The sequence below is a fragment of the Xyrauchen texanus genome, chromosome 25 (assembly GCF_025860055.1).
Source record: "Xyrauchen texanus isolate HMW12.3.18 chromosome 25, RBS_HiC_50CHRs, whole genome shotgun sequence".
Classification (NCBI taxonomy): Eukaryota; Metazoa; Chordata; class Actinopteri; order Cypriniformes; family Catostomidae; genus Xyrauchen; species Xyrauchen texanus.
Window position 1 is genome coordinate 11,006,090 of NC_068300.1, and position 27,814 is coordinate 11,033,903.

At 37.6% G+C, this 27,814-nt stretch overlaps 2 protein-coding genes across 3 annotated transcripts in view; both read left to right on the forward strand.

Annotated features, from left to right (window-relative positions):
• LOC127618824 (arf-GAP with coiled-coil, ANK repeat and PH domain-containing protein 3-like) overlaps nt 1-18,422 on the forward strand; it is a 90,408-nt gene extending 71,986 nt beyond the window's left edge. Inside the window, exons 15-26 of one of the 2 annotated variants that reach the window (XM_052091461.1) lie at nt 1,784-1,992; nt 3,365-3,434; nt 3,543-3,637; nt 3,763-3,980; nt 4,293-4,391; nt 6,050-6,148; nt 6,285-6,505; nt 7,727-7,836; nt 9,088-9,198; nt 9,357-9,418; nt 17,438-17,540; nt 17,629-18,422. In XM_052091461.1, coding sequence (XP_051947421.1) covers nt 1,784-1,992; nt 3,365-3,434; nt 3,543-3,637; nt 3,763-3,980; nt 4,293-4,391; nt 6,050-6,148; nt 6,285-6,505; nt 7,727-7,836; nt 9,088-9,198; nt 9,357-9,418; nt 17,438-17,540; nt 17,629-17,635 — 1,404 coding nt within the window. In that variant the 3' untranslated portion in view covers nt 17,636-18,422. The remainder of the gene's footprint in view (nt 1-1,783; nt 1,993-3,364; nt 3,435-3,542; nt 3,638-3,762; nt 3,981-4,292; nt 4,392-6,049; nt 6,149-6,284; nt 6,506-7,726; nt 7,837-9,087; nt 9,199-9,356; nt 9,419-17,437; nt 17,541-17,628) is intronic. The other variant, XM_052091462.1, reaches the window with a different exon arrangement.
• A 2,077-nt stretch (nt 18,423-20,499) lies between these two features.
• ube2j2 (ubiquitin-conjugating enzyme E2, J2 (UBC6 homolog, yeast)) lies at nt 20,500-26,404 on the forward strand. Its single transcript, XM_052091530.1, has 7 exons — nt 20,500-20,666; nt 22,396-22,526; nt 22,777-22,817; nt 22,907-23,009; nt 23,364-23,502; nt 24,067-24,147; nt 24,814-26,404. Exons 2-7 carry the CDS (start codon nt 22,396-22,398, stop codon nt 25,096-25,098), a joined length of 780 nt encoding a protein of 259 aa, XP_051947490.1. The 5' UTR covers nt 20,500-20,666; the 3' UTR covers nt 25,099-26,404.
• The last annotated feature ends 1,410 nt before the right edge of the window (nt 26,405-27,814 follow it).

Sequence of the window (27,814 nt, forward strand, 5' to 3'; positions counted from 1 at the left end):
CCATTAATTCTGTGAAGTGCACCAGTCCCTCCTGCAGCAAAGCACCCCCACAACATGATGCTGCCACCCCCATGCTTCACGGTTGTGATGGTGTTCTTTGGCTTGCAAGCCTCACCCTTTTTCCTCCAAACATAACAATGGTCATTATGGCCAAACAGTTCAAATTTTGTGTCATCAGGCCAGAGAAAATTTTTTATTGTCCCCATGTGCACTTGCAAACTGTAGTCTGGCTTTTTTATGGTGGTTTTGGAGAAGTGGCTTCTTGCTTGCTGTGCAGCCTTTCAGGTTATGTCGATATAGTACTTATTTTACTGTGGATATAGATACTTGTCTACCAGTTTCCTCCAGCATCTTCACAAGGTCCTTTGTTGTTGTTCTGGGATTGATTTGCACTTTTCGCACCAAACTACATTCATCTCTAGGAGACAGAATGCGTCTGCTTAATGAGTGCTATGATGGCATGGTGTTTATACTTGCGTACTATAGTTTGTACAGATGAACGTGGTACCTTCAGGCATTTGGAAATTGCTCCCAAGGATAAATCAGACTTGTGGAAGTCCACAATTTTGTTTCTGAGATCTTGGCTGATTTCTTTTGATTTTCAAATGATGTCAAGCAAAGGGGCACTGAGTTTGAAGGTAGGTCTTAAAATACATCCACAGGTACACCTCCAATTAGCCTATCAGAAGCTAATTGGCTAATTGCCTAAAGGCTTGACATCATTTTCTGGAATTTCCCAAGCTGCTTAAAGGCACAGTTAACTTAGTGTATGTAAACTTCTGACCCACTGGAATTGTGATATAGTCAATTAAAAGTGAAAAAAATCTGTCTGTAAACAATTGTTGGAAAAATGACTGGTGTCATGCCCAAAGTAGATGTCCTAAACGACTTGTCAAAACTATAGTGTGCTAATATGAAATCTGTGGAGTGGTTAAAACATTATTTTTAATTACTTCAACATTAGTGTATGTAAACTTCTGACTTCAACTGTATATTCAAATATATCTACATATACAGATTAAGGCTGCCAATCAATTCAAATCAAATTAATTACATGATATGCCGATTAATTCATTGAGTTAATCGCATGCTTAAACATTTGCTGAGAAAGGCCCTCGAATAACAATAATTCAATATATAATGAGTAAAGCATTGATAAGACAATACAAAAGGCTGCTTTAGAAGGCAATATATTGTTTATTTCCATATTATTAAACATAAGCCTGTCATTGGCCTACAGTCCACAGTAATCCTTTTTTCAATTTAATTTGTCAATCTGCCCGAGATAGATTTATTATAAGGGCTTTTCAAAGGATGTGATACTGTACACATGCATGATATGAACGCTTTTGTAGTGTCTCACTTATATTGCATGGTGTCATAAACAAAGTGTTTTAGGTTGCTGTGTCAAATTAAACATAGTTTGAAACTTAGAACAACATGCCTTGAGATCCCTACATTCAGAATTGCTCTCCATCCAGCTGTGTTTGAACACAAGAACACGTTCTCACCTTGCGCTGTCACTAGTGTCAAGCAAGCCTAAGTGCGGCTTGTTCTATGTACAGCTGGAGTTTCGCTTACTACCCTCTGTTGAAAACAAGTGGTATTTTAAGCTTGAGTTGCTCAGATTGCAGAAATATTCCTTATTACGGTCCGGGGACTTGTATACTCTAATTAATCACACTGAATTAACATGTTAAATCGGCATCCCTAATATTACATAGATCGATTGATCTAATATTAGCAACATTCCCCCAAGTAATTTTTGTTTTTCTGTGTGCAGCCGTTGGACCGGACCGCCTCCCCATCCATCAGCAGTATAGATTCAGCGAATGAGCCCAGAGAGCGCAGTGTGAGGGGAGAGAGCATTCTGCAGCGTATCCTGTGTCTGCCTGGAAACCAGCATTGCTGTGACTGTGGGCAGGCTGACCCCCGCTGGGCGAGCATCAACCTGGGCGTGCTGCTCTGCATAGAGTGCTCCGGCATTCACAGGTTAGTCATGTTGTGATCATGATGACCGTTATGGCAGGGGTCAGCAACCTTTTTGACATGGAGTGCCATTTTTTTTTTCTGGTCAATGGCTGTGCAATGGCTGTGTCATGAGATATCTCACCAGTCTCTGTGACAGTTCTAGAGTCTTTAAACAGCAAACAAAATGTGTCTGCGTACCACGGATAATGACGATTTCTGCGCATTCTTGTAGTATTGTAGTTGTAGTGAATTATTGAGGCATAGTGCATTTTTTTGCCATGTTGGTTATAACAGTTGTCAGTTTAGGGCACTACTTTGCTGCTGTTGTTTTTAACAACCGTTTATGCTCTCAATAGAGCTCATTTTGGTATCTTTGGAGTTTAGGGTTTGGAAAGAGGGGCATGGCTAATCCAACGGCTCAGTCTCGTGGAAGTAGAATGGGTGAAATCACTTTGACTCTGTTATTGCAAAAGGACAAGAAAACCGCTGCTTTCCATTATAAGTCCCTTCATGGCAGAGTTCAGAGAAGTTAACTTTGTGACCTAATGTATGTCAGATTATTGACATACTGACATAATCATTGCTTATGGAGTGGTGGTGGCATAGTGGGCTAAAGCACTAAACTGTTAAGCAGGTTGTCGGTTCGATCCCCACAGCCACCACCATTGTGTCCTTGAGCAAGGCACTTAACTCCAGGTTGCTCCGGGGGATCGTCCCTGTAATAAGGGCTCTGTAAGTTGCTTTGAATAAAAGCGTCTGCCAAATGCATAAATGTAAATGTAATGGTCATGACTCTCTCAAATCTATTGAATTTTCATGCTGTTCCTGACGCCATGCCTCCCACACTTAGCTCAAATGAGGCTTTAACTACAGACAGTGTAGCACACCATCACAATCTTCTCTAATTTGAACTTGGTTGCCTGGAAACGTGCTGATCAAGTGGGCAGAATGCACATTTACATGACAATGTGGGCAGCTGCTGTGTTTCTCAAGTTAGCATGTTGTTCTGTGATGTCAACTGTCCCAGAACTGCTCTCCCTCAGTTTGAGTTGGGAAATGTTGCTTGGATATTTTGTGTATTGCAAGCAGTGAGGGTTTCAAGCCCCATGGGTGTCTTTTGACTTGGGCATCCACTTAGCAACCCCCCAGACCACCCTAGCAACACCCTAATAATCTCCCATTTTAGCAACCGCATAGCAATACACTAAAAAACCACTTGGATCACTACTGTAAAGCAACACCATAGCATCTTGGTGGAGAGTTTTGCATTGGCAAACTTCAGGAAATGTAAAATCTAGTTTATTTATTTATTGATGTATTTATTTGTATTTTCTAAACCTCAAAGAAAAAGGTTTTGTCCCACTTGCCAATAGTTTTTCCCCTCTTTTCACAGGAGTTTGGGGGTCCACTGTTCAAAAGTTCGTTCACTCACCCTGGACTCATGGGAACCAGAGTTACTCAAGGTTTTCTCAAACCTAGTTTTTCTCCTAATCTTTCTCGCATGACCTTGCAAACACATCACAGCGTATACAAACAGGCAAATAATAACTGCCTCTTTTGTCTTAATGCAGTTGATGTGTGAACTAGGCAACAGTATCATCAACCACATCTATGAAGGCTGCTGTGAAGAACAGGGCATGAAGAAACCAGGACCCAACAGTTCCAGGTGAGTAATAAGGAATACATGTAAGCCACATACACAATGCAAAGTTTTGGAAGTAACAACTATATTTAAAGGTCAGAAATTTGGTGTAATGTTTTGAAGGTTAAATTGCTGTCATTGTTGTCAAGGCAAGAAAAGGAGGCCTGGATTAAAGCAAAGTATGTGGAGAAAAAGTTCCTGAGGAAGATGATTACTGGTGAAGTTCTTGTTAACGGTGGGAGGAAATCGGAGCGCAGGTGGAACCCAAGGAAATGCAGGAGGCACAACAGTGCCACTACTGTTCCAAAAACACACCGCAAATACAGAAAGGATCCAGGCAGTGCATCAGCTGCGACACTCTCATCAGGTACTGAAATAAAATGATTCTTGTTTCAGTGCGGCCCTGGATTTGATTATAATGCTTACAGAAATAGGACAATGACATAGTATGTTTTTGGACTCTACAATTCTAATAATATCATGGTATTCTTTGAAAATATCTTTGAGAACCTTGTAAATACCATAGTACATAAATTTGGTAATCATTCAGTACCATAGAATATATTGTATTAACATTATTGAACCACGGTACCATCGCAGTCATTTTTTGTTGGGTAATACCTTTTTTAAATGTTAAAACTTTCAACACAGGTATAACTTATCATATATTTCTTTTCAGCGACTGCACTGGAGAGAAAGTTTTGGCGAGAGTCTCTGTTCTGTCCTGATGAGCTGGACTCCCTCTTTTCCTACTTTGACACCGGTTCAGGGCCTCGCAGTAAGTATTATATTTAGGGATGCACCGAAATTTTGGCCACCGAAAATCTTCGGCCAAACATAGCATTTTTTTTTGGCCGAAAGAGAAAAAAGGCTGAAAATATGAGCCGATATATATGCCGCCCCGCCCCTCATTGCTCAGTTTTCACTTTTGATCAACCTAATCATAATCACGGCGCTGCCAAGCAAAGGCAGATGTCAGTGGTGTGGAAATACTATATAATACTAATAAGCAGTACCGCCGCAACCTATACGCATACTAAGCAGTCTGCGTAGGGCACCAACTCCCTAGGAGGGCACCATCTTCACATATGAGGGCACCAGAAAGTCCACAGGGTGCCCTTCCTCGCACGTTATACGTTATCCAAGGACCCGAAAGCAATTGCGGAACACAGTCGATCACTTCACGCTCATATTGCGAACACGACAGATCGCTTTCCATTGCTTGCGCGGATTGCACGCAGGTATTTATCTGCCCAAGCACCAGCACAGAGAGAGAATATTCAGTGCAGCATCTCATGTTCTTGAGTTGCCAGAAAGCTGAACAACTTTTGTTCTTGAAGAGAAACCTGACACTTTTACTTAAATAGAAAGCAGTCCAATTTGCTGTGTATAGCAATTACATTAAAATATGTTTAGCCCTGCAACGCATTGTTCTTCACTTGAGGCTACATCTGTCGTTTACAGTCGAGTTTGGTTTTAGTTCTATTACTGCTGTTTTGCACAATAATTTTATATTAAAGTATAAATACGTTTACATAAACAGAATAGAGGCCCTCTGACATTCTGTGTTTTGCCTGTTGTTATCATTAAAATGACTGTGTAGCATATTTAAACTTTTTGTATTTGCAAGATGCTAATCTAGAGCTGCTAAGTTCATTACTTGACTGCTGTTTTGCATATCATTAGTCTTCTAGAACGTTACATTTATGGGATAATTGGTAAAAAAAAAAAAATATCTGTTAAATTTGATTGTTAAAGAACTGAATAAAGAATAATATATTTAATATTGTTATAATATTTTTTTTTGTCCAATTTTGGTGCATTACTTTCAATAAAATGTGATCATTTTATTGATTTGTAGTTTTTCAATTCAGATTCATTAAATTCATTAAATTAATTAAAAAGTATAATATTAATACAGTTATATAAAAATAAAAAAAACTCTTTTAAAATAGGTATAAAAAAAAAAAAAACATTTTCAGGTTTTCTGCCAAGTGCATCCTGAATTTTTGGTTTCGGCCCAGAATTTTCATTTCGGTTTATCACTAATTATATTCCTATATAAGAGACTGCTTTAACTCTTGGTTAGACTAGATCTGCACCTAAAGCTCTTCCCTATTAAGTGATTTAAATTATTGGAACAAGAGTAGCAAACATTAAAAAAAACTGAATTAATTCTCCATTAATGGCACCATTAACATCTCACATGATCAGCTCACCATTCAGTTCTCTGTTTATACGCTGTTTGCGTTTGATTATTTTTGAATGGTTTTGTATTGTTTTGTTTGCTTGCTTTTATTTTGTGTTTTATTTGGTTTTGTTTAGTTTTTTATTGTTGTATAAGTGTGAAGCGTATTATCGTCATGTTTGCTGTCAGTATTGGTTGTGTGTAATTGACACTCTGGAGTGTAATACGCCCGTGGTGGGCATGTGTTGGTCCTGCAGGTCTGAGCAGTGACAGTGGGTTAGGTGGCAGTACTGACGGTAGCACTGACGTCTTGGTATTTGAGTCTGTGGTGGACAGTGTAACAGAAGGTGAGTGACTGGCTCAAATATTACAAAATAAATCAGACTCATGTCACCGTCTTGCACATCTATGTAACACTATTTTCCGTATTGACCGTTTGAAACATATAACCAATTGTGTTATATATGTTCTTGTAATATTTAGAGTGTGAGGTGTCTGAGGACTCAAGTAATGAAGCTGAACTGGAGCCTGAAGCATCAGATCCAGAGGATATGAGAGAACTGGATCCTGGAGCGTTACTTTCTAAGGCCTGTCAGGCTCGAAATCTGCCCGTGATGGCTGAAGCACTGGCACACGGAGCGGATGTCAACTCCATCAATGAAGAAGATGAGGGGAAGAGCCCACTCATGCAGGCTGTGATTGGGGTGAGACAGCCAAAATAAATTCACATGCCGTCATAAACTAAGATATTTTGAAGGGGGCCTGGGTAGCCCAGTGGTAAAGACACTGGCTACCACCTCTGGAGTTTGCTAGTTCGATTCACAGGGCATGCTGAGTGACTCCAGCCAGGTCTCATAAGCAACCAAATTGGCCTGGTTGCTAGGGAGGGTAGAGGGGTATATAATGTGGTTCGCTCTTGGTGGGTCGCGTGGTGAGTTGTGCGTGGAAGCCTTGCGGGTTGACGGTCTCAGACGCGGAGGCAGCTGAGATTCGTCCTCCACCACCTGGATTGAGGCGAGTCACTACGCCAACACAAGGACTTAGAGCACATTGGGAATTGGGCATTCCAAATTGGGAGAAAAAGGGGAGATTCGTCCTATTCGTCCCAAAGAGTCAGCAAATGTATAGATTTATTGTGAAAAAGGAGTTACATTTTGGTCTGTTTCTCACCAAAACATTATCAAATATCTTCAGAACACATAGAATAACTACCTTTATGTCCTTTTTGGAGCTTGAAAGTTTTTGACCCCAATGACATGCATTGCATGGACAAAACACATTTGCTGACTCTTTGGCTGATTCATGAGAGAAGCTCAGTTACATTTCCTTGCTTTTGACATATGCAGACTCTAAGTGTACAGCACTGTGCACATACGTCAAGTGCGAGGAAGTGTAAACAAGATTCGGGAAAAAAATAAAAATTTGATATGGCATAAGGGTGAGCAAATGATGAGAGAATTATGATTTTTGGGTGGTGAACTAATCCTTTAAAAATCTGGACTGGAAACCAAAGATTTGGAGGCTCAAACCCACAAGGGGCGTTCCATAAGATGTAACCATTGTCTCTTAACTACACTGCAAAATGTAATTATTTTTTACTCATAATAAATACCAAATACTTGTTTCTTGTTTTCAGCATAAACCTAACTAAAGGTTGTTTGGTCTAAAAATAAGACTTAATATTTTACGTCATTTGCTCTGCAAGTAAATGTATCTTATTTTAAGGATGTTTACATATTCTTACTGGAAAACAAGGCAAAAAGACAGAGTAAGAAAATTACTTTTGTAGTGTATGACAGTTCACATTAGGTTACTCAGGAGATAGTCCCTGTAATAATTCTAATAACTGTTAGTCAAGTTGCATAAAAGGTGTTTTGAAAGGTGAGTTGTTGTCAAAACACTCAACCTCTGGTTTGTATGTTCAGGGTTCTTTAATAGCCTGTGAGTTTCTGCTTCAAAATGGTGCAGATGTCAACCAAAGAGATCACAGAGGAAGAGGCCCGCTGCATCATGCCACATATTTAGGTCAAACTGGGTAAGTCTACACTCAAACATATACTCTAATTTTGACATTCACAAATATATTCACACATAAGCATATGTTGTATTTTGAAAGCTGGTCCCCAGCATGTTATTCTGGTGTGCTGGAGTGCTGGAGTGCTTTGTGTGTTATTTGGTGCTTAAGATTTTTCACCAGTGGTCTATAAAGCCTCATGATGTGACTGCATGTGAAGAGAAGCATCAAGCTAAATCCATCCATCCATCCATCTTCAACCACTTATCCGAAGCCGGGTCGCGGGGGCAGCTGCTCCAGCAGGGGGCCCCAAACTTCCCTATCCCGGGCCACATTAACCAACTCTGACTGGGGGACCCCGAGGCGTTCCCAGGCCAGTGTGGAGATGTAATCTCTCCACCTAATCCTGGGTCTTCCCCGAGGCCTCCTCCCAGCTGGACGTGCCTGAAACACCTCCCTAGGGAGGCGGCCAGGGGGCATCCTTACCAGATGCCCAAACCACCTCAACTGACTCCTTTCAACGCAAAGGAGCAGCGGCTCTACTCCGAGCTCCTCACGGATGACTGAGCTCCTCACCCTATCTCTAAGGGAGAAGCCCGCCACCCTTCTGAGGAAGCCCATTTCGGCCGCTTGTACTCGCGACCTAGTTCTTTCGGTCATGACCCAGCCTTCATGACCATAGGTGAGGGTAGGAACAAAAATTGACCGGTAGATCGAGAGCTTTGCCTTCGGCTCAGCTCTCTTTCGTGACTAACGGTGTGATAGAGCGAGTGCAATACCGCCCCCGCTGCCCCGATTCTCCGGCCAACCTCCCGCTCCATTGTCCCCTCACTCGTGAACAAGACCCCGAGGTACTCGAACTCCTTCACTTGGGGCAAAACCTCATTCCCTACCTGGAGTACAATCAAGCTAAATATTGGCAATAAATGATACTGCATAGCAATAAATTACCTATGACAATAACTAGATGTTCCTGGTTCTACAGTAGTTTCAGGGCTATAGACTCAAATTATTTGGGATGAATTGTTATGCCACCAAATGACAAAATCAAAATACTTGATTGCATAAAAACATGATTGTTTAGATGCATGGATTGCATTGTGTATGCCCACGTTGAGTTTTCTGTATGAATGTTGACGATGAATTGAAGAGATCGAAGATGCACACTAAAAAAGTATTCGTTTATGTGTCACCATTGTTATCAGATTAGCTCGCGGGTTTTTGTGCATTGTGCTAACTTGCTTTTCGGATTTTGTGTTTTTGTTTTTCCAGTCAAGTGTGTTTGTTCCTGAAACGAGGAGCGACCCAGAATGATGGTGATGAGGACGGGCAGGACCCTCTGAGCATAGCCGTCCAAGCCGCTAATGCAGACATAGTTACTCTGTAAGTTCAAGCAACACCTGTGTGAATGCATACATGTTATACTGTATGTTTGAATCATGAAGTATAATGCATTAGAGAACATGCAATGATTAAATCAACTTAAAAAGGTGTTTACATGAACATTACTACTATGTATATCTCTGTTATTCTCTCGGCAGGTTGCGTCTGGCACGGATGAACGAGGAGATGCGCGAGTCGGAGGGTCCCTTCGGTCAGCCAGGTCAATATTCTAGCAGCAGTCCAACAGAACAGCAGTATAAGAAATGCATACAGGAGTTTATCTGTCTCAACATAGCCCAGTACTAGAGAGTTCAGCGTAGTGCATTTTCCCATATTCCCGCCAATATCTGTCATGTGTTTGTTTACTATAAGGACAGGCCGGTTTGTGTTGCAATCACTGTTTGCCCTGCTAGAAAAAGGTTGGTCATTATCTGATTTAGGTGGTTAATTATCTGGACTACCAGGCCAGGGGGGCAGAGGCCAACCCACAAATGAACAGCAAGGTTGCAGCAAAGGGTTGATCTTGTAGACCATCTTGGTCAATGTGCTTAAGGCTAGTAGACCACAGGTTGTAGTACAACAATATGCTACTAAAGCCAAGCGCACACTACAAGACTGTAGATCGGCATGCTGCGCAAAACTTAAAGACTCACGGTTCATCTGTCATATTGGTGCGCACACTACATGACTGATCGAAGACTGGGTATGCCAACAACATAACCATTCCTCTCAGACTGAAGCAGATCCCGAAACTCATTCACATACTTGTTTGTGATAACATGTCAACAAACAACATGAAAGAAGTGCGTGCAACTGTTTTTGCACTAATGTTTTAAAGAACGACTTCATTGGACCCACTTTATATTAGGTGTCTTTAACTACTATGTACTTAAGCATTTGACACAGTGTACTTATTATGTACATATGTGTTGTTGCATTGTACTTACTTTTAAAGTACCTGCATTTAATTTACCCTAAACCTACCCATACCTGAACCTCAGTAGCAGCAAATGTGAATCTTTTGAGAATTTTGCAGAACAACGTGTTGTTACACAATAAGTACATTGTATTGTATGTATTTTAATGTTAGTAAATAGTAGTTAAAGACTCCTAATATAAAGTGGGACCCATTAATTCTAGTCAGTTTTTCTCAGTCTAAAAAAAAGGCATATACTGTCATTTTATTCAACAAAGTAACATTTTAGTTAATGATAATGAGCAAAATGACAAAAACCTGTGTCGATCTGTAACAAATCAAATTTTCAAGCATTTAGAAAAACATGAACATTTATTAATGTAAACATGTAGGCATATCAAACATGCAAAAGATACAACACAATACAAATGGTCTTGTTGTGAAAACCCAAGCTCCTGAAATAATAGCTACATAGTAATTAAAGAGCACCTATTAAAGGTACCTTTCAAATATTACCTTTCATGTAGTGTGTTATATAGCTGTATGTGAATGTAAAAAAGTCTGCAAAGTTTCAAAAATCAAAGGACACGACAAATGGAGTTATTGACTCCCAAAAGAAAGACCCGATTCTGAACACCTGAAACGAGTCGTTAGTAATTCCAGACTTACTTCCTGTACAAACCTACGTAATATGGTAACAAAAACCCCGCCTCTGGTCTTCATTGGCTGCTCGTGAACAGCTTTGACCCGCCCTCAAACACTACACTAAGCGGTAGACCAATCACAACAGACTGGGACATTTGACCAATCAGAGCAGAGTATGCTCTCAGAAAGGAGGAGTTTAGAATGAATGCTTTAGTACGGAACGTTTTTTACACTGGGAAAAAAGGTTAATGCTGCAATTTAAATGATGAGCAAATTAAAGTGTTTTTTAACCTTGGATGCATGTAAATCTATTGTATGAGACCTTTAAAACCAAATTAGGCACGTTTAAAAACCATAATAGGTGCTCTTTAATACCTTAGTACAGAATACTTAAGTATTGGTAACTTTTTTGAAGTTACTTTATTCTGAATTCTTCATGCTTTAGAGACTGTTATTCATTTTCCATGATATAGACAGTTTTGGATATGGCATTTCGTGTGGTGCGTTTTTATGGAAACAGCGTATTCACAACAAATGTTTCACCTTCTGTCGAGCGAGCAAATTTGTTCAATTTCACTTGTTCATTTGCTTCATTGTCTGTAAAAACTACAATTTAAAGACATGAATTGTAATTTTGCAATATATGAAGGAAATCAGGACCACTCACATTATCATGAAGACTCCAGTCATAACGGTAACCTGACAAAAGCTGTTTTATTCTACATGGAGAGGGTCCGCACATGGCGGCTGCCATGTTAGAATCACATGACCAGCCGAATACTCCTCACTTAATCTCAGTAACTGTCCTGTTGTTTGACACTTTCACTCATTGATTAAAGTAATCATAGCTGACTGTGAACACTACATTTCTGGCATCTGAAACTGAAAACTATTGATTTTATATGATGCTGCATCCAAGCCGCTGGGTGTCAGTGTAAGTCTAAGACGACACAAAGGCTAAAGTTACTGAATGCACCTTTAAAATTGCTGTTGGCGACAGGCACGCGCAGCAATCTAAAACTACGTTGACTAGTTGCTGACTGACAACATTAAAGGCCACACTGCTTACCATAGTTCTGCCGTGCTGCCCATTTAAAGACAATATATGGGTTTGTGCATTGTGGTTACTGATTTAGCCAACTGTGGTACTGTAAGCCAAAACATACGTTATTCATTGTTTCGGCAGGATTTGTGATATGGTATTACCCTAATAGAGTTTGATGGTACTATGTTTAAGCAGTCAAGAAGTTCACAGTACCTAGCGGCATTTCTACAACAGTCACCAGGGACAAATTTCAAAGACTATTACACTTACTGACTGTGTCCTACTGTAAGTATCTTAAAACTGTTAAACTAACTAACTCAAAAGCCTCTGGGTTACAGTTCAAATGGCATTATACAGCATGATAGGCAGCTGTGTATAAATCTTCCCATGCAGAGTTCTGGTGGCATATTTTGTATATTTATATGTGGTTTAAACAAGGATTGGGCCCTAAAATGTTTTGTGCTTGCAAATGCATGAATCTAAGGAAAGTGGGGTCTTAAAACTGTGATTAATGTATGTCATTAATGTATACATTGTCTTTGTTAAAAACTATTAATCTACTAACAGAAATGTGATTAATGTTGACTTTAATGTCACTGTTTTGCACTTTTTCTTAATGCCACTGTTTTTTGTTTTGCTTCATTTTTTGCTTGTTTTTGGGAGATGGTATAGAAAATGCCTCAAACAGGATTTGTATGCTTTTTCGAGGGCTGCACAGAGCAATAGTGCAATGACATGTCTGCACTTTCTATTATGATTTTATGGAAAAAACAGATTGTAATTTTGTAACTCCGTATACTTTGTGAATTTTACCATTCTCAACCAAACTCAATTTCAATTCTACATTAAATGCTTAATTGAATTGCTACTGTAGACATGCAGAGAAACACAATCCACAGACCAGAAACAAAAACAAAGACTTATTGTTGTAAAATCACAAATCTGTTTGCACTCAAAAATATTATAGTGTTTTTTTTTTTTTTAAGATTTTCACATTTCAATTTCAAACCAAAATTCCATCAAATTTAATTGTGTAATCTTTTAAACAAAATGTAAGTAATAAAATGACATTCAATTTTTTTTTAAGATTACTCGATTCAATTTGATGACAATTTGTTAAGAAATTGAAATGTGTAAATCCTAAAGTTATTTCAATTTTTTGTGTATCCAGTACTGTATATACAAAACCAACTAGTAGCTTTAAATGGTTTAGTTCACCCCAACTAGTTCAACTGTCATAATTTACTCACCGCCATGTTCATACTGTTGTAAAGCAGTTCAATGGAAAGGAGGAGGCGAGAACCGGCTTGTCAATATAAATAATATTTTAATGCTTAACTTAAACAAAAGACAAACACACACACACATCTCTCTCTCGTCGCACCACCGTCCGCAATCGGCCTTTATCCCTCTCAGAGGCTTGATTAGCCTGATAAGGGACCGGGTGTGTAAAATCACAAACCGGCCCCGCCCTCCTCCCTGCCACAACTGTGTTTAGTTTCTTTCTTCTGTGTTTAGAACAACATGAGGGTGAGTAAATGATGGCATTGATTTCCATTTTTGGGTGACCTATCCATTTAAGTCTAGATTACTAGAAATCAGTGATTCGAATCAACAGTCCAATGCCGTCATGATTCACGCTTGTCTAGTGCTCTTAAAGTCCCAACCAAAGACAACAGACATTTTCATAAGTGAGGAAACTAATCAAAGAAATAGCACTTGTAGAGGGGAGATTCATAAATATAATAAATATCTGTAGCTTGTGATGCAGACTAGACAGTCGTCCGCCCCCCCTTCCCCCCAAAATACAGAATGATAAACATTGGGGTAAAAGGACATTTTAGTACTTTCTGTATTATGCTGTATGTTGTACAGGAACATTACATTTGTAAATATATAAAATAAAGTGATACTATGAAGAATACTAAATAAACCGAATCTATTTGAACACAGTCCTGTGGAAAATGTAACCAAAAGCATTCTCTAAATAAAATATTAAAGATGATCTAATCAGTATTAGTTTTGAAATACTGTGTAATGAGAAATTGTGTAACGTTGTGGCTGTAGTTGCGCATAAACTCTTCTACTGCTTGCTTTCAACATTTTGTTCGATCATTTCTGTATACTTTAATTTCTGTCACTCTAGAAATTTTAATGTGTCTGAATATTGTATAACTCATTCTTCTGTAAACTAAAACCACTGCAACTTAGTTGATCTTTTTGCTCTGCATTTCTGCACTTTTATCATTTGTCCTTTTAAACAGAAAATAAATGAACAATGTGACTGAATTACTAACTGCTTGTGCTTGCCTTCTCTTCTATTGCCTCTTCTTTCTCTAAAGTGCTCTGCTAAATTAGTGTGCTATTATTATTATTATTATTATTAAAGAACTATCTACATTAACTGTCATCTCATTAATAAACTCTCAAGAAGATGCTTTTTTTTCAGTTCCTTGTGATACAAATTATCAGGTTTTTTGTTCTAAAACATTTCAAAAATTAATTTGTATATATTTTATAGTATAATATACAGGTAAATAAATCATTATCATTGCATTTACTGTTTTTAATTTTTTTATTCATCTTGTCACTTTTTAAAAGGAATATACTGTTCTGTGATAGTGTGGAGGGCAGGGCCAGGTCGTGATTCCGGACACCCGGCGCCTAATCAGGCTAATCAAGCCTCAGAGAGGGATAAAGGCCGACTGGAAGCTGCAGTGCGAGAGAGAGAGAGAGAGAGAGAGAGAGATTTACGGACAGCTGTCCGACACCTTTGTGTGTTTGTCTTTTTGTTTCCGTTTTATATTAAAAGATTATTTATATTGTCAGCCGGTTCTCGCCTCCTCCTTACCATTAACCCCCTAACACTGAACCATAAGTCAAGCACACACAAAGGTGTCAGACAGCTGTCCGTAAATCTCTCTCTCCGTCGCACTGCAGCTTCCAGGCGGCCTTTATCCCTCTCTGAGGCTTGATTAGCCTGATTAGGGGCCGGGTGTACGGAATCATGACCCGGCCCCGCCCTCCGCCCTGCCACATATACCAAGTTAGATACAAGCTAAACTCAACTGACAGCATTTGTGGCATTTTGGATTCTACAGAAAATCATTTTGACCTGTACCTCAATTTGAAAAAAAAAATTTTTAAAAGAAAAACGTATTGACAGAAATATATTTAGAATGGAAGTCTATGGGGCTTCTTTTAGAGACATTAGTCAGTATGCTCGAGTACCCCTTCCTGGAAAGACAGGGACTGTCTCTTAGTTTTAAATGAAGCATGAGAAATTCACACCGTTTAGCAAAGTGTTCAAACCCTCTTTTTTGTTCTCTTCATACTTTAAGTTGTTGCTATGGTCACCAGTACAAAGACCCTATGTGGCACAAGGATTTTGAGACCAGGCTGAAAGTAGGAGCCTCTGTGGTTTTCTTTGAAAGGGGCAATTCATGAGCTGTAGTGCCGTTACTGCCCCTTTAATTCTTTATCTAATTCTTTGAAGTTTGAAGTGGCACTTGTTCACAAACACTTGAGCACCATTTTATTTTTACACATTAGATGCACTGTTATCCATTTTGATGTAGCGCATTTATTTTATTTTACATGTTTTATTTTGTTAATTGTTATTAATTCATCAATTAATTTTATTTTATCTAAGTTTTTTTTTTTCCTTGGAAATACAAATCAGTCTTTGTCTTACATTTTGGTAACAGGGTTTGATTCATGTAAAATGAATCTAAAATAAAACGGCTCATATAATATTTAGTTTGACCACTTGAGGTTGACAAACAATTTTTTCTGAAGGTTGTGCACCTATGGCGGCACGGTGGTGCAGCGGTTAGCACTGTCGCCTCACAGCAAGAAGGTCGTGGGTTCAAACCCTGGTTGCCCCGGCCGTGGAGTTTGCATGTTCTCCCCGTGTCTGCGTGGGTACTCTCCGGGTACTCCGGCTTCCTCCCACCATCCAAAAGACATGCACCAACTAACCTGGTTAATTGGTGTCTCCAAAACAATTGCCCTAGGTGTGGATGTGGAGGTGAGTGTGAGTGTATGTCTGTCTATGTGTGGCCCTGCGATGGACCTGTCCAGGGTGTCCCCTGCCTTTCGCCCAATGTTAGCTGGGATAGGCTCCAGCCCCCCGCGACCCTGTACACAGGATAAGCGGTTGACGATGGATGGATGGATGGATGGATGGATGGATGGATGGTTGTGCACCTCCATTTTCAGGGCCAATTTGTATCAAGTCAAATCAAGTGCATTTCAAAATGCCAAAAATGCAGTTATATCAATAGGCTCAATGCCCATGCTGAGTGAATCCAGTCAGGTCTCCTAAGCAACCAAATTGGCCCGGTTGCCAATTTGAGGGTAGAGTCACATGGAGTAACCTCCTTGTGGTCGTTATAATGTGGTTCTCGCTGTGGATGGGGCGTGGATGAGTTGTGCATGGGTGCCACGGTGAATAGTGTGGGTCTCCATATGCGCTGTGTCTCCGCGGTAAAGCGCTCAACAAGCCACATGATAATATGCGCGGATTGACGGTCTCGGATGTGGAGGCAACTGAGATTCATCTTCCGGCACCCGCATTGAGGCGAGTCACTACACCGCGCATTGGGAATTCCAAATTGGGGAGAAAAGTAGAGGAAAGAAAATGCCCTTATAATGCCAGTTTAGCCCTTTAAGCTCTGAGGGTGTTTTTAAAGATGTCCTGTTACAGTGCATACCCTAAATTAAAGGCTTATAACTCGAGGGTTGTGTTTGGTATAATTTTAAAGAAAACTTTTCATATGTTTTAATTATATAGATTATGATATATTCTGAGACTCCCAGCCTAACAAACTGTTAAAAAAACAAATCTCAAAAGAAATTGAGCCAAAATTGACTTTTTTCTAAAAACAATTATATGACAAACAGTATATCTCAGGGTGTAAATAAGGAAGCTCAGAAAAACTGCTTTTGTTTTTGTTCCCAATCATGTCACATGTAGCTGTGTAAATGTTTGTGTTGGTACAACAAACCAATAAAAAGTTATTGCATTATAAACACAATTATTGATCCTAGTGTCCAAAAACGTCTCCAAGTGTCCAAAAGCCTAACCAAACAAATGAAACATAATAAATGTACATAAGAACTATTTACACATGCAAACACAACAATGACTAAAGGTTTGCATAGCATGCAGAAATGATTTTAGTAATGAGATTCACAGAATGAGTTTCATTCTGTGTAATTTGAGTCATCAATAAATGCTTTTATGCCATTAGAGTGATGGATCACATGGCTGTCTGCCCAAATATGGAGGACTTTCACCACTGGTTTGCGCAATCTGAATTGTTTAAGCATTCCATGATGCTACATTGTAAAGTGCAGCTTCTAAACTTTAAAACGATACCTATTTTTTGTTGGTCAAGACTGTAGTTATTAGCATTTTGATTATTACTACGCCATCTGAGCTTAAAGGGTTAGAAACCTTCTTTTGCAGTAGTAAAGTAGCAAACAAGCTTAACATCTCTACTAACATTAGATAATTGTCATTTTATCATGAATTGTTTTAATCCTACTGTCTGTATTTAAAAGTATCAGTGCATTTGGGATATTCACATAACTGTGATATTGTACGACTGTGTTTTATCCTATTTTAGGTGACACCACATACCTGGACATTTTCCGTGAGTTTTCTCATATGGCATCACACAATCCCGAGAAACTGAAACGGAGGAGTATTCATTTCCGTCACTCTTTCAGGTAACTGTTTGATGTCCATTAATCATTTGTATTGTTACATTAATGGTTTATAAATATAAAACAACCTTTATTTTTCTTTGTAATCTAGAGTTTGACTGATGAACCGAGCAAGAGTAGAAGACACTTTGAGTAGCTGGAAATGAGTGTAAAGGATTTAAGACAATACTTGTGGTTTCACGTTGAATGTTTGTAATGATTTTACACATACTTTTGTATGACTTTATGGGGGTCAGCTGGACTTATCCCCCAATTTTTGGTTTTGTTTTTGTTTCCTTTAGGCATTCTCTTCCTTCTTTTTCAACCTTAGCTGTAGACAGTAATAAGCACTTAACAAAGCAGTAAATGGGCTCATATCAAAACTTTTACTATATATGATTTCATCTGTGTTAAAAACAGACTGCATTTATTTAAAAAGTCATGCATGAATTTTATGCCATTTTTCATTTCATCACAATACAAGCAATATATCAACTATCCTATATTGCAAAGCATAAACAGCCCTGATTGTTTTACTGTCTTACATTTACAAGCAGTTGGACTAGTGGGAACGTTTTTCCAAACTTTGTATTTCCAAACTTTTTAGAAATCATTTAATCACTTTATAATTTTGCTTTAGTGATAAATGTACTGTTCTGTATTGACTATGCTGGTGTAGTCTATATTGGTTTTGATATTGTATCAGTTATAAATCATTGCAAATTGAAATGCAGATATTATATACTGTCTTTTTAGATGCAAATTGATAATATATCATAAAATAATGGTATTTTGTAACAATGCAAAATGATGTTGTGTGAGCCTGAGTAAGCGTGAGAATACACTATCTTATAAAAATGTATTTTTTAATATGCTAGATAATAGACAATTGTAATAAAGAAATGTGCTGCATTGTAATATACTGTGTGATTTTTACATGTATCTAGCTTTTGAACAAAGGGGATAAAATGAATTTTCCTTAAAATATTCTGAAATAATTTAGGTTATTTCTTCACTGTAAAACATGTTGTACATAAATTCACACATATTACATTTTATGAAAATAAATATGTGTACGTGGTCATTAAGTTATTGATGCGGAGAGTGGCAAACAGAAGATTACGTTTTAATATTAGATGCAGCAAAGAGTTTAAATTTATTTTATTATTATTACAGTATGAACATAATTTAATTATATGATGCTTAAAATTAGTAGTTACAGGGATAGTTCACCCAAAATGTAAAAATTCTGTTATCATTTACCCTCATGTTGTTCTAAACCTTTATGACTTCCTCCCATGGAACAAAAAAAGATGTTAGGCAGTATGTTAGTCTCAGTCACCATTCACTTTCATTACATCTTTTCCATAAAATGAATATGAAAAGTCACTCAGATTTGGAATGACACGAAAATTATAGAATAATATATTTTGGGGGGGAACTTACCCTTTAGTGTATGTTCAAAAATATATTTCATACAACTTAGACCGCAAAAAAATTATAATAAATAAATAAAATAAAAATAAATAATAATAATATATATATATATGTGTGTGTGTGTGTGTGTTTGTGTGTAATTCTTAACAAAAAAAAATTCCAGTAAAAATATTGACCGTTTGCCAATGGGATGGGAAAAATAAACTTAAAAGAATGTTCCTGGTTCAATACAAGTTGATCTTAATTGACAGTATTTGTGGCATAATATTGATTACCACAAAAAAGATTTTGAGTCATCCCTCCTTTTCTTAAAAAAACGAATTTGTGTTACAGTGAGGCACTGTGTTAAAGTGCCTCACTGTAATCCAGATTTTAGCTTTTTTTAAAGTAAAGTAAAATCTTTTTTGTGGTAATCAATATTATGCCACAAATACTGTTGATTGAGCTTAAATTATATTGAACCCAGAATATTCCTCTATTTATTTCAGACCCCATTGGCAATTTTATTTTGTCTAATTTCTCTAAAAACGACTTAATATCTAATGCCATTTAGCTTGTCAAGTAAATATATCTTGTATTTTGAATGATTAGATATTTTTACTGGAAAACAAGACAAAAATACTAGTTAAGAAAATGATTTTTTTCAGTGTATTACATTGTTTCGAAAGCTGGTTAAACTGACGTCCGCACATTTTAGCCCTTATTTCCTAAACAATTAGACAATTTTCAACTTCCAGGTTATGCAATGATAATGATAATGCAATCCTAAACATATTTTCATAGAGTGTGAAATACATTTTTGATTATAATTGATTTATATTAAAACAATATTTCTTAAAGGGACAGTTCACTCAAAAATATCCCAGATGTGTATGGCTTTCTTTCTTCTGCTGGACACTAATGCAGATTTTTAAAAGAATATCTAAGAAGTCCATTCAATGTTAATGGTGACCTGAACTTTGAAACTCCAAAAATCACATAAAGGCAGCATAAACGTAATCCATACGACTCCCGTGGTTAAATATGTCTTCTGAAGCGATGCAATCACTTTGGGTGAGAAACAGATCAATATTTCAATAATTTTTTACTTTAAATCTCCACTTTCACTTTCAGAATGTGAAAGTGGAGATTTATAGTAAAAAAGGACTTAAATATGTATCTGTTTCTCACCCACATCTATTATATTGCTTCTAAAGACATAGATTTAACCACTGGAGTCATATGGATTACCTTTATGCTGCCTTTATTTGATTTTTGGAGCTTGAAATGTCTGGTCACCATTCACTTGCATTGTATGGACCTACACAGAGCTGAAATATTCTTCTTAAAATCTTCTTTTGTGTTGTGCAGAAGAAAGAACGGCATACACATCTGGGATATGATTATGGTGAGTAAATAATGAGATTAATTATTATTATTGTATTTTTTTTGTGAACTATCCCTTTTTTTTTTTTCTTTAAATTCTAAGACTTTTATTTTGAAAAGCAGCGCAATACTTTCCAGAACTTTTATTTTCTCTTTGACATCATCACTTCCTTGTGTTACGGCAGCCATATTGGCATGGGGGATAGATGACAATTACACCTCAGCTGAAGAGCTACATTTTTGTTAATTTTGTTTGTTTTTCACGGGCGTATTTAATCGGAAACTAAAGGATATCGAAATATCACCCCAATTTGACCTTGGTTGATCCCGTGGAGGGCGTTGAAAGAGGTGAGACTGAAATGTTTCAATATCCCCGTTCACTGTCAATGGCTGTGTCTCAAAAGTAGTGAGCTCCGTATGTAAACAGCATTTTTTGGCAACATAGGTGACCTATGATAAACGAACCATCGGAACGCGTTGATGTTGCACAAAGATGTTGTTTACGTAAGCGACTCTAAACTAGGTTTAGAAACGGGTCATGTGTCCGCTCTAACGACGTCGTTCGCTTATAATGTGATTTTTTTAACCATATGTCCACCTGGTTTTCATTATAATCGTCTTTTATATATCAGATGCTGACTTTTAAGGTGTTAATGGGTCTTTTAACATATGTCACCATAAGGATCCGTTAATTGACTGCTGGCTTATTGCGTGAAAATCTCATTAGTTGTTTTTGTGTAGTCGATTAAATATAGGTAAATTTAAAGAAAAGACATTGGAAATTTGATTTGTTATCATTTTGTAAGTAATACTTGTAAAGTCAATCTGTCTGTTTAATATAATACCAATCATAACAATATGGTATCTGTCTATCTATCTATCTATCTATCTATCTATCTATCTCTCTGTCTGTCTGTCTGTCATCTATCTATCTGTCTATAGTCTATCTATTTATCTATCTGTATGTCATCTATCTATCTATCTATCTATCTATCTATAATATGTCTGCTATCTATTTATCTATAATCTGTCTGTCGTATATCATCTATCTATCTGTCTGTCTGTCATATATCATCTATCTGTCTGTCTGTCATATATCATCTATCTATCTGTCTGTCTGTCGTATATCATCTGTCTGTCTGTCGTATATCATCTATCTATCTGTCTGTCTGTCGTATATCATCTATCTATCTGTCTGTCTGTCGTATGTCATCTGTCTGTCGTATATCGTCCGTCTGTCTGTCGTATATCGTCCGTCTGTCTGTCTGTCTGTCTGTTGTATATCGTCCATCTGTCTGTCTGTCGTATATCATCTATCTGTCTGTCTGTCTGTCATATCATCTTTCTGTCATCTATCTATCTATCGTATATCTATCTATAATCTGTCTGTCGTCTGTCTGTCTTTCGTATATCATCGATCTATCTATAGTTTGTCTGTCTATCTGTTGTCTGTCATCTATCGTCTGTCATCTATCTGTCTGTCGTATATCATCTGTCTATCTCTATCTATCGTATATCTATAATCTATCTGTCATCTGTCTGTCTGTCATATATCATCTATAGTCTGTCTGTTTGTCTGTCATCTATCTATCTATCTATCTATATATATATATAATCTATCTATTTATAGTCTGTCTGTCTCTCTATCTATCTATCTATCTGTCTGTCTGTCATATATCATCTATCTATCTATAGCCTGTCTGTTTGTCTGTCATCTATCTATTTATAGTCTGTCTGTCTCTCTATCTATCTGTCTATCTATATAGTCTGTCTGTCTGTCTATCTATAGTCTGTCTGTCATCTGTCTGTCAGTCTGTCATATATAATCTATCTATCTTTCTATCTATCTATAGCCTGTCTGTTTGTCTGTCATCTATCTATTTATAGTCTGTCTGTCTCTATCTATCTGTCTATCTATATAGTCTGTCTGTCATCTGTCTGTCAGTCTGTCATATATAATCTATCTATCTTTCTATCTATCTATAGTTTCTGTCTGTCTATCTGTTACATGTTTTCATATTATATTTTATTAATAGGAATTGTTAAATTTGTGTTGAACTGAAATGTGATTTCACAGATGAGCAACAACTTAAACAAGAGGGCTCCAACCACAGCAACTCAGAGGTTAAAACAGGACTACTTGCGAATCAAGAAAGATCCGGTCCCCTACATCTGTGCAGAACCGCTCCCATCAAACATTTTGGAATGGTACACTTGATTTTCTCCACATCACTGATTGGATTAGCATTGTTCCACCACTTATACTGGTTATAGTCTGCGCTAGTTAAAGAAATTGTTCTCCCAAAAATTCAAACGCTCATCATTTACTCACCCTTATGTTGTTCTAAATCCATCATGACATTCTTTTCGTCCAAGGTCAAGCAGTATGGCAGTAATCATCATTCCATCTACAATCGCATGTTAACCACACCCCTCACTTTATTTCCTTATTTTTCAGGCATTATCTAGTTCGTGGCCCTGAGAAAACGCCATATGAAGGTGATTCTTTGCCCATCATTTACCCATTATCAGTTCCTTTTTGAAACTGTGAAATGTCTGCTTAATTTTGACTCCTCTCGCATTCATAGGTGGATATTATCATGGCAAACTCATTTTCCCACGGGAATTCCCCTTCAAACCGCCGAGCATATACATGATCACACCTAACGGCAGATTTAAATGTAATACAAGGTAAGAATCAGACTGGTAAAATCACCTGTCTGGCAACCATAACACTGGTTAGCACCCAATCCTCCATCCATCAGTATAGATATCAGTATCCTCAAAATCCAATATTTGTCAACCTCTACTGTGCTATATAGTGAAAATGTCATTTTTAATTGTATTCCTATGTAAACATGTTCTAGATATTTTTGTCCATTGCATGGCGTCTCTGTTTTTTAAGATGCTCTGTACCGTGTCATGGTAAAAAGGTATTTAACTGTTAAAAACGCATTGTGGGACACTGTTCCATTTTATTCATCTTTTTTTAGAACGAGAACACATTCAGTATGAACAGCACCTTACTTTTCCTTTCTCTTTCAGGTTATGTCTTTCCATCACAGATTTTCATCCTGATACATGGAACCCTGCGTGGTCTGTATCCACCATCTTAACCGGTCTCCTGAGCTTCATGGTTGAAAAAGGCCCGACTCTCGGCAGTATCGAGACCTCTGACTTCACAGTGAGTATCAAACAGTGTAATGTCTTTGAGCTTTGTGCCTTAGCAATAATTCACCCAAAAATGAAAATTCTGTCTGTAATGAATCATCCCCATGTCATTTGTTTTGTCCCATGGGAAATGAAAGGATATATTCAGCAGAATGTCCAGGCTAAAAAAATTGTTTTCCATACAACAAGAATAGATGGATATACAGTAGATTCTGTCATGCTCCAAAAAGGACCGAAAAGAGTACCATACAATACAGCTAATCATGGGCAATCATGGGTCTTGACAGTATAAATCATCTACTACTAATTTTGTTGTATGGATAAGACTATTCTAGACAATCTGTTAAATATCTCACTTTGTGTTCCATGAAAAAAACTGCGACATGTGGGTGAGTAAATGATGACAGAATTTTCATTTTGGGGTGAACTATCCCTTTAAGATAGATGTTAAGTATTTGTTTATTTTTTACACCATTTATAAATTAGCTGCAATCTCCTCAAATCTCAATCTATGAAAACATCTTGTCCAAAATCCATTTCAATAAATTTGTTCCACTATTTATTTTTCTCAACAAAGAAAAGACAGCTGGCCTCCCAGAGCCTTGCGTTCAACATCAAGGACAAAGTCTTTTGCGAGCTGTTTCCAGATGTTGTCGAAGTAAGTATTATGCAAGACTTCTGCTTTCAAGCAGTACACACATTATTTTAGCAAATGTATTAAAGGAATTTAATAAAGGAATGTATTTTAGTTAAGCTCAATCCACAGCATTTGTGGCATAATGTTGATTACCACAAAAAATTATTTTCGACTTACCCCGTTTATTTAAAAAGAAGCAAAAATCGGTTACAGTAAGGCACTTACAATGGAAGTAAATGGGGCCAGTCCATAAACGTTAACATACACACTATTTTAAAAGTGTAGTCACAAGATATAAATATTATACATTTTAGTGTGATAAAATCAGGTATTTACCAGCGTTACAAAGTTTTACCAGATTACAGGATTTACCAGTGCCATTGGATTTAACTTTACACCTATGGTTATTAAGCAATTTTATAATACTAAAATCGTGTTTACATGAATATTGTTTGTCTTATGTCTGTACATTTGCAACAATGTATATTTTAATGTTTAAGGATTGGCCCCATTCACTTCCATTGTAAGTGCCTCACTGTACATTTGTAGTTTTTTTTTTTTAAATCAAGGGCAAGTCAAATTATTTTTTGTTATCAACATTATGCCACAAATGCTGCTGATTGAGCTTAACTTGTGAACCCGGAATATTCCTTTAAATATTTGTTCCTGTTTTCTCCCACCACACAGGAAATCAAGCAGAAACAGCGTATGCAGGAGGAGCTCCGTTCCCGCTCTCAATCTCTGCCTCTCCCCGACGTGGTGCCGGACGGGGAAGCCCACCACGCGCAAAATGGGCATCTGCCTTTAAACGGGCATTTGCCCCCAGGGGCAGCCCTCCCACCCGACCTCCAACAGGTCAATCGAAATCATGGACTCCTAGGTGGAGCGCTCGCCAACTTATTCGTCATCGTAGGCTTTGCCGCCTTCGCCTACACAGTTAAATACGTTCTGCGGAGCATCGCGCAGGAGTGAATCGCCCAGTGAGAGATTATACCGGGAGGAACGAAAGGCTGGAGCCGTTCTTATGACCAAAATAGGTAGCGAGAGATCAAAAGGTGTTCTCACAACCAAATAAAACGAAGCGGTCCTGTATTTGAGATTAAGAGCTCTGTGATGTCCTTCTTAGTGGTGAGAACCACTCAAAGGTCAAGTGAAATGATGGCTTTAATATATAAGGTGCTCATTATTTTTTTTTTTTTACCTTACCCAATTCCCATAGGAAGCTAAGCCCGAGTGACCATGCAGTGATCATCTGAATGGGCATTTTAAGGCCTCTTCTTTTAATTCAACATCTGTTTTTGCATTTCTTATTGATCTGAAGATATTCAAATCTGCACATTGGACGATGAACCGTTTTTACGTTTAAGATTAAAAGAAAAAACTGCAGTCCAATCATCCCTTAAAATAACATAGAATAAAATACTCTTGAAATGTGCATCACACCATTTGCTGTGACTGAGAACCCAAACCATTTAATGCAATGGAAATGGCTCGAATGTACACATGCTTTAACTATGGAAATTTGTGCTCGCTTGCGCTACAGCAACCATAACAACCAGTTAGGACAGGAAAGAAACGGCGTGAAATGAGTTACTTGTCATTAGATTTGTGTGTCTGTGATGCGGCGCTCCAAGTGTACAATAACGATCTTTCAGAGCGGTCACTGTCGGCCAAAAGAAAGCATTATCAACTCTTTTTCAGGCCATGTAACACTATAACTTATGTTTTTGTGCAATATGTAGAGTTGTCAACTTGGCTTTTTACGATACACAGCACTTCACTTCTTTTCCAAGGGTTGTGATTTATGCAATAATTCTCAAAAAATGTAAAAAAAAAAAAATATCCATTTTAGTCTTCTTTTAGGCAGGAGAATATGCATTTAAGTGCATTAAATTCTTACAATTTCCTGTTGTACTGTAAAAGAGGATGTGTTTCTTAGAAAAAGTGAGTTACTTCCTCCATAATCATTGAGATGTACAAATAATAAAGTTGTTAAAACTTGCAAGTCAAAGTCTAGTTTGCTGAGACTTACATGCACTGCGAAACGTCCCTTTCTGGGTTGGAACAGTCATATCAGCATTTACTCTGATTCGGAGCGAATACCGTAATGAATATTGTCATTGTACCAGAATGTTCTGGTCATTTGACAACTTGCCCCCCAATTGAAGTGTTTTGTTTCAAATAATAGAATTTTTGACACCTCCATGAACACTGTCGATTGATATACTTTCCTGTAGAGGAGTGTGTAAACAGATTGTCATGTTGTGTTTACATTTTGAATAAATAATATTCTGTTAAAGAAAGTGGTTGTGTTTAATTCTACTCCAAACACATTGCATTTAAGCAAGTTCCTTTTAATTTAGCTCATAGATACTTAAATAATCACTATTCAAGGTTACTAAATGACTGACACTTATATTGGGTGTTGGTATGTGTATGCAAATGTTTCTGGGACAAAAGAAAACAGTATTACCATGGGTTTTTCAAGATGTTTTTGAATACCGTGTAAATATAATGGTACTTGAAATTGGTAATCCTTGAGTAACATTGTTACAATTATATACCATTTCTATGGTATATAACAACTTATATACAACTTACAAATATATCAATTTACAAATCAAAACAAAATAATGGGGAACAAAATGTGTTGTGTTTTCAGATTTGACATTTTGTCACTTATTTTGTTCTGGTGATGTTGGTTTTTGTTTTTCTCAGCCTACGTACATATCTTCTTCATGCAAAGAATAAATAAAAATTCCTTTTTTTTTTTTTTAGGATAATTCACCCTATAATGAAAACCCTGTCATCATTTACTCATACGTGTGTTGTTTCAAACCAGTATGACTTTCTGGTGCATATCAAACTGCATTATTCTTTATCATTTTGTGTTGTAATGCAAGAAGCATGTTTAACTGCAAATGCAACAAAAAAAAGTACTAGGAGTACCCAGATGATTTACAACTTCAACCGAAAAGAAGGAATGTTTTTTTGTGTGGAATGTTGGACACTCAGCGCTTGCACTATGTAACAGATGGTACAGGAATACCTGGCCACCATGCTGGCCTGACAAAACAATTGTAATTAATGGTGAATGTGGCAACTCAGCTACATGGAAGAAATGTGGTTGGAAATCGACAGTAGACTTCACGGCTATGTGTAATACTGAAAGTTAAGAGCACAATGTGACAAGATCTTACAGGATTGGGACTAAACAGTTGTGTGGCAACAAGAAAGCCACTTGTTATTGAGGCTAATCAGAAAAAACTACTTCAGTTTGCTTGGGAGCATAAAGATTGGACTGTGGAGCAATGAAAAAAGGTCATGTGGTCTGATGAGTCCAGATTCACCCTTCTCAGGGGCAGGTTTTACAATTTCTGATGCCCCAAGCAACCGACCAACCTGGCACCCATTTTGAAATTTTTTACTTAAAAATTACATAAAATTGATTTTAAATCATAATTTTAAATTCATCCTATAAGCCATTGTACTGGCTTGTTTTGATGGCCTATTTATTTTTTTATTATTTACAAACCCAAAGTCATACTGACCTGAACCCGGCAGTTTCTAACGTGAACCGCTCTGAGAGCACTGTTAACGGCGTGTACCCAAAACAGCATGTCACCTCAAGCGTTTTTTGCATAGGACAGCTACTGCCTATTTCAAAGCGATGGGTACGTCAAGGTAA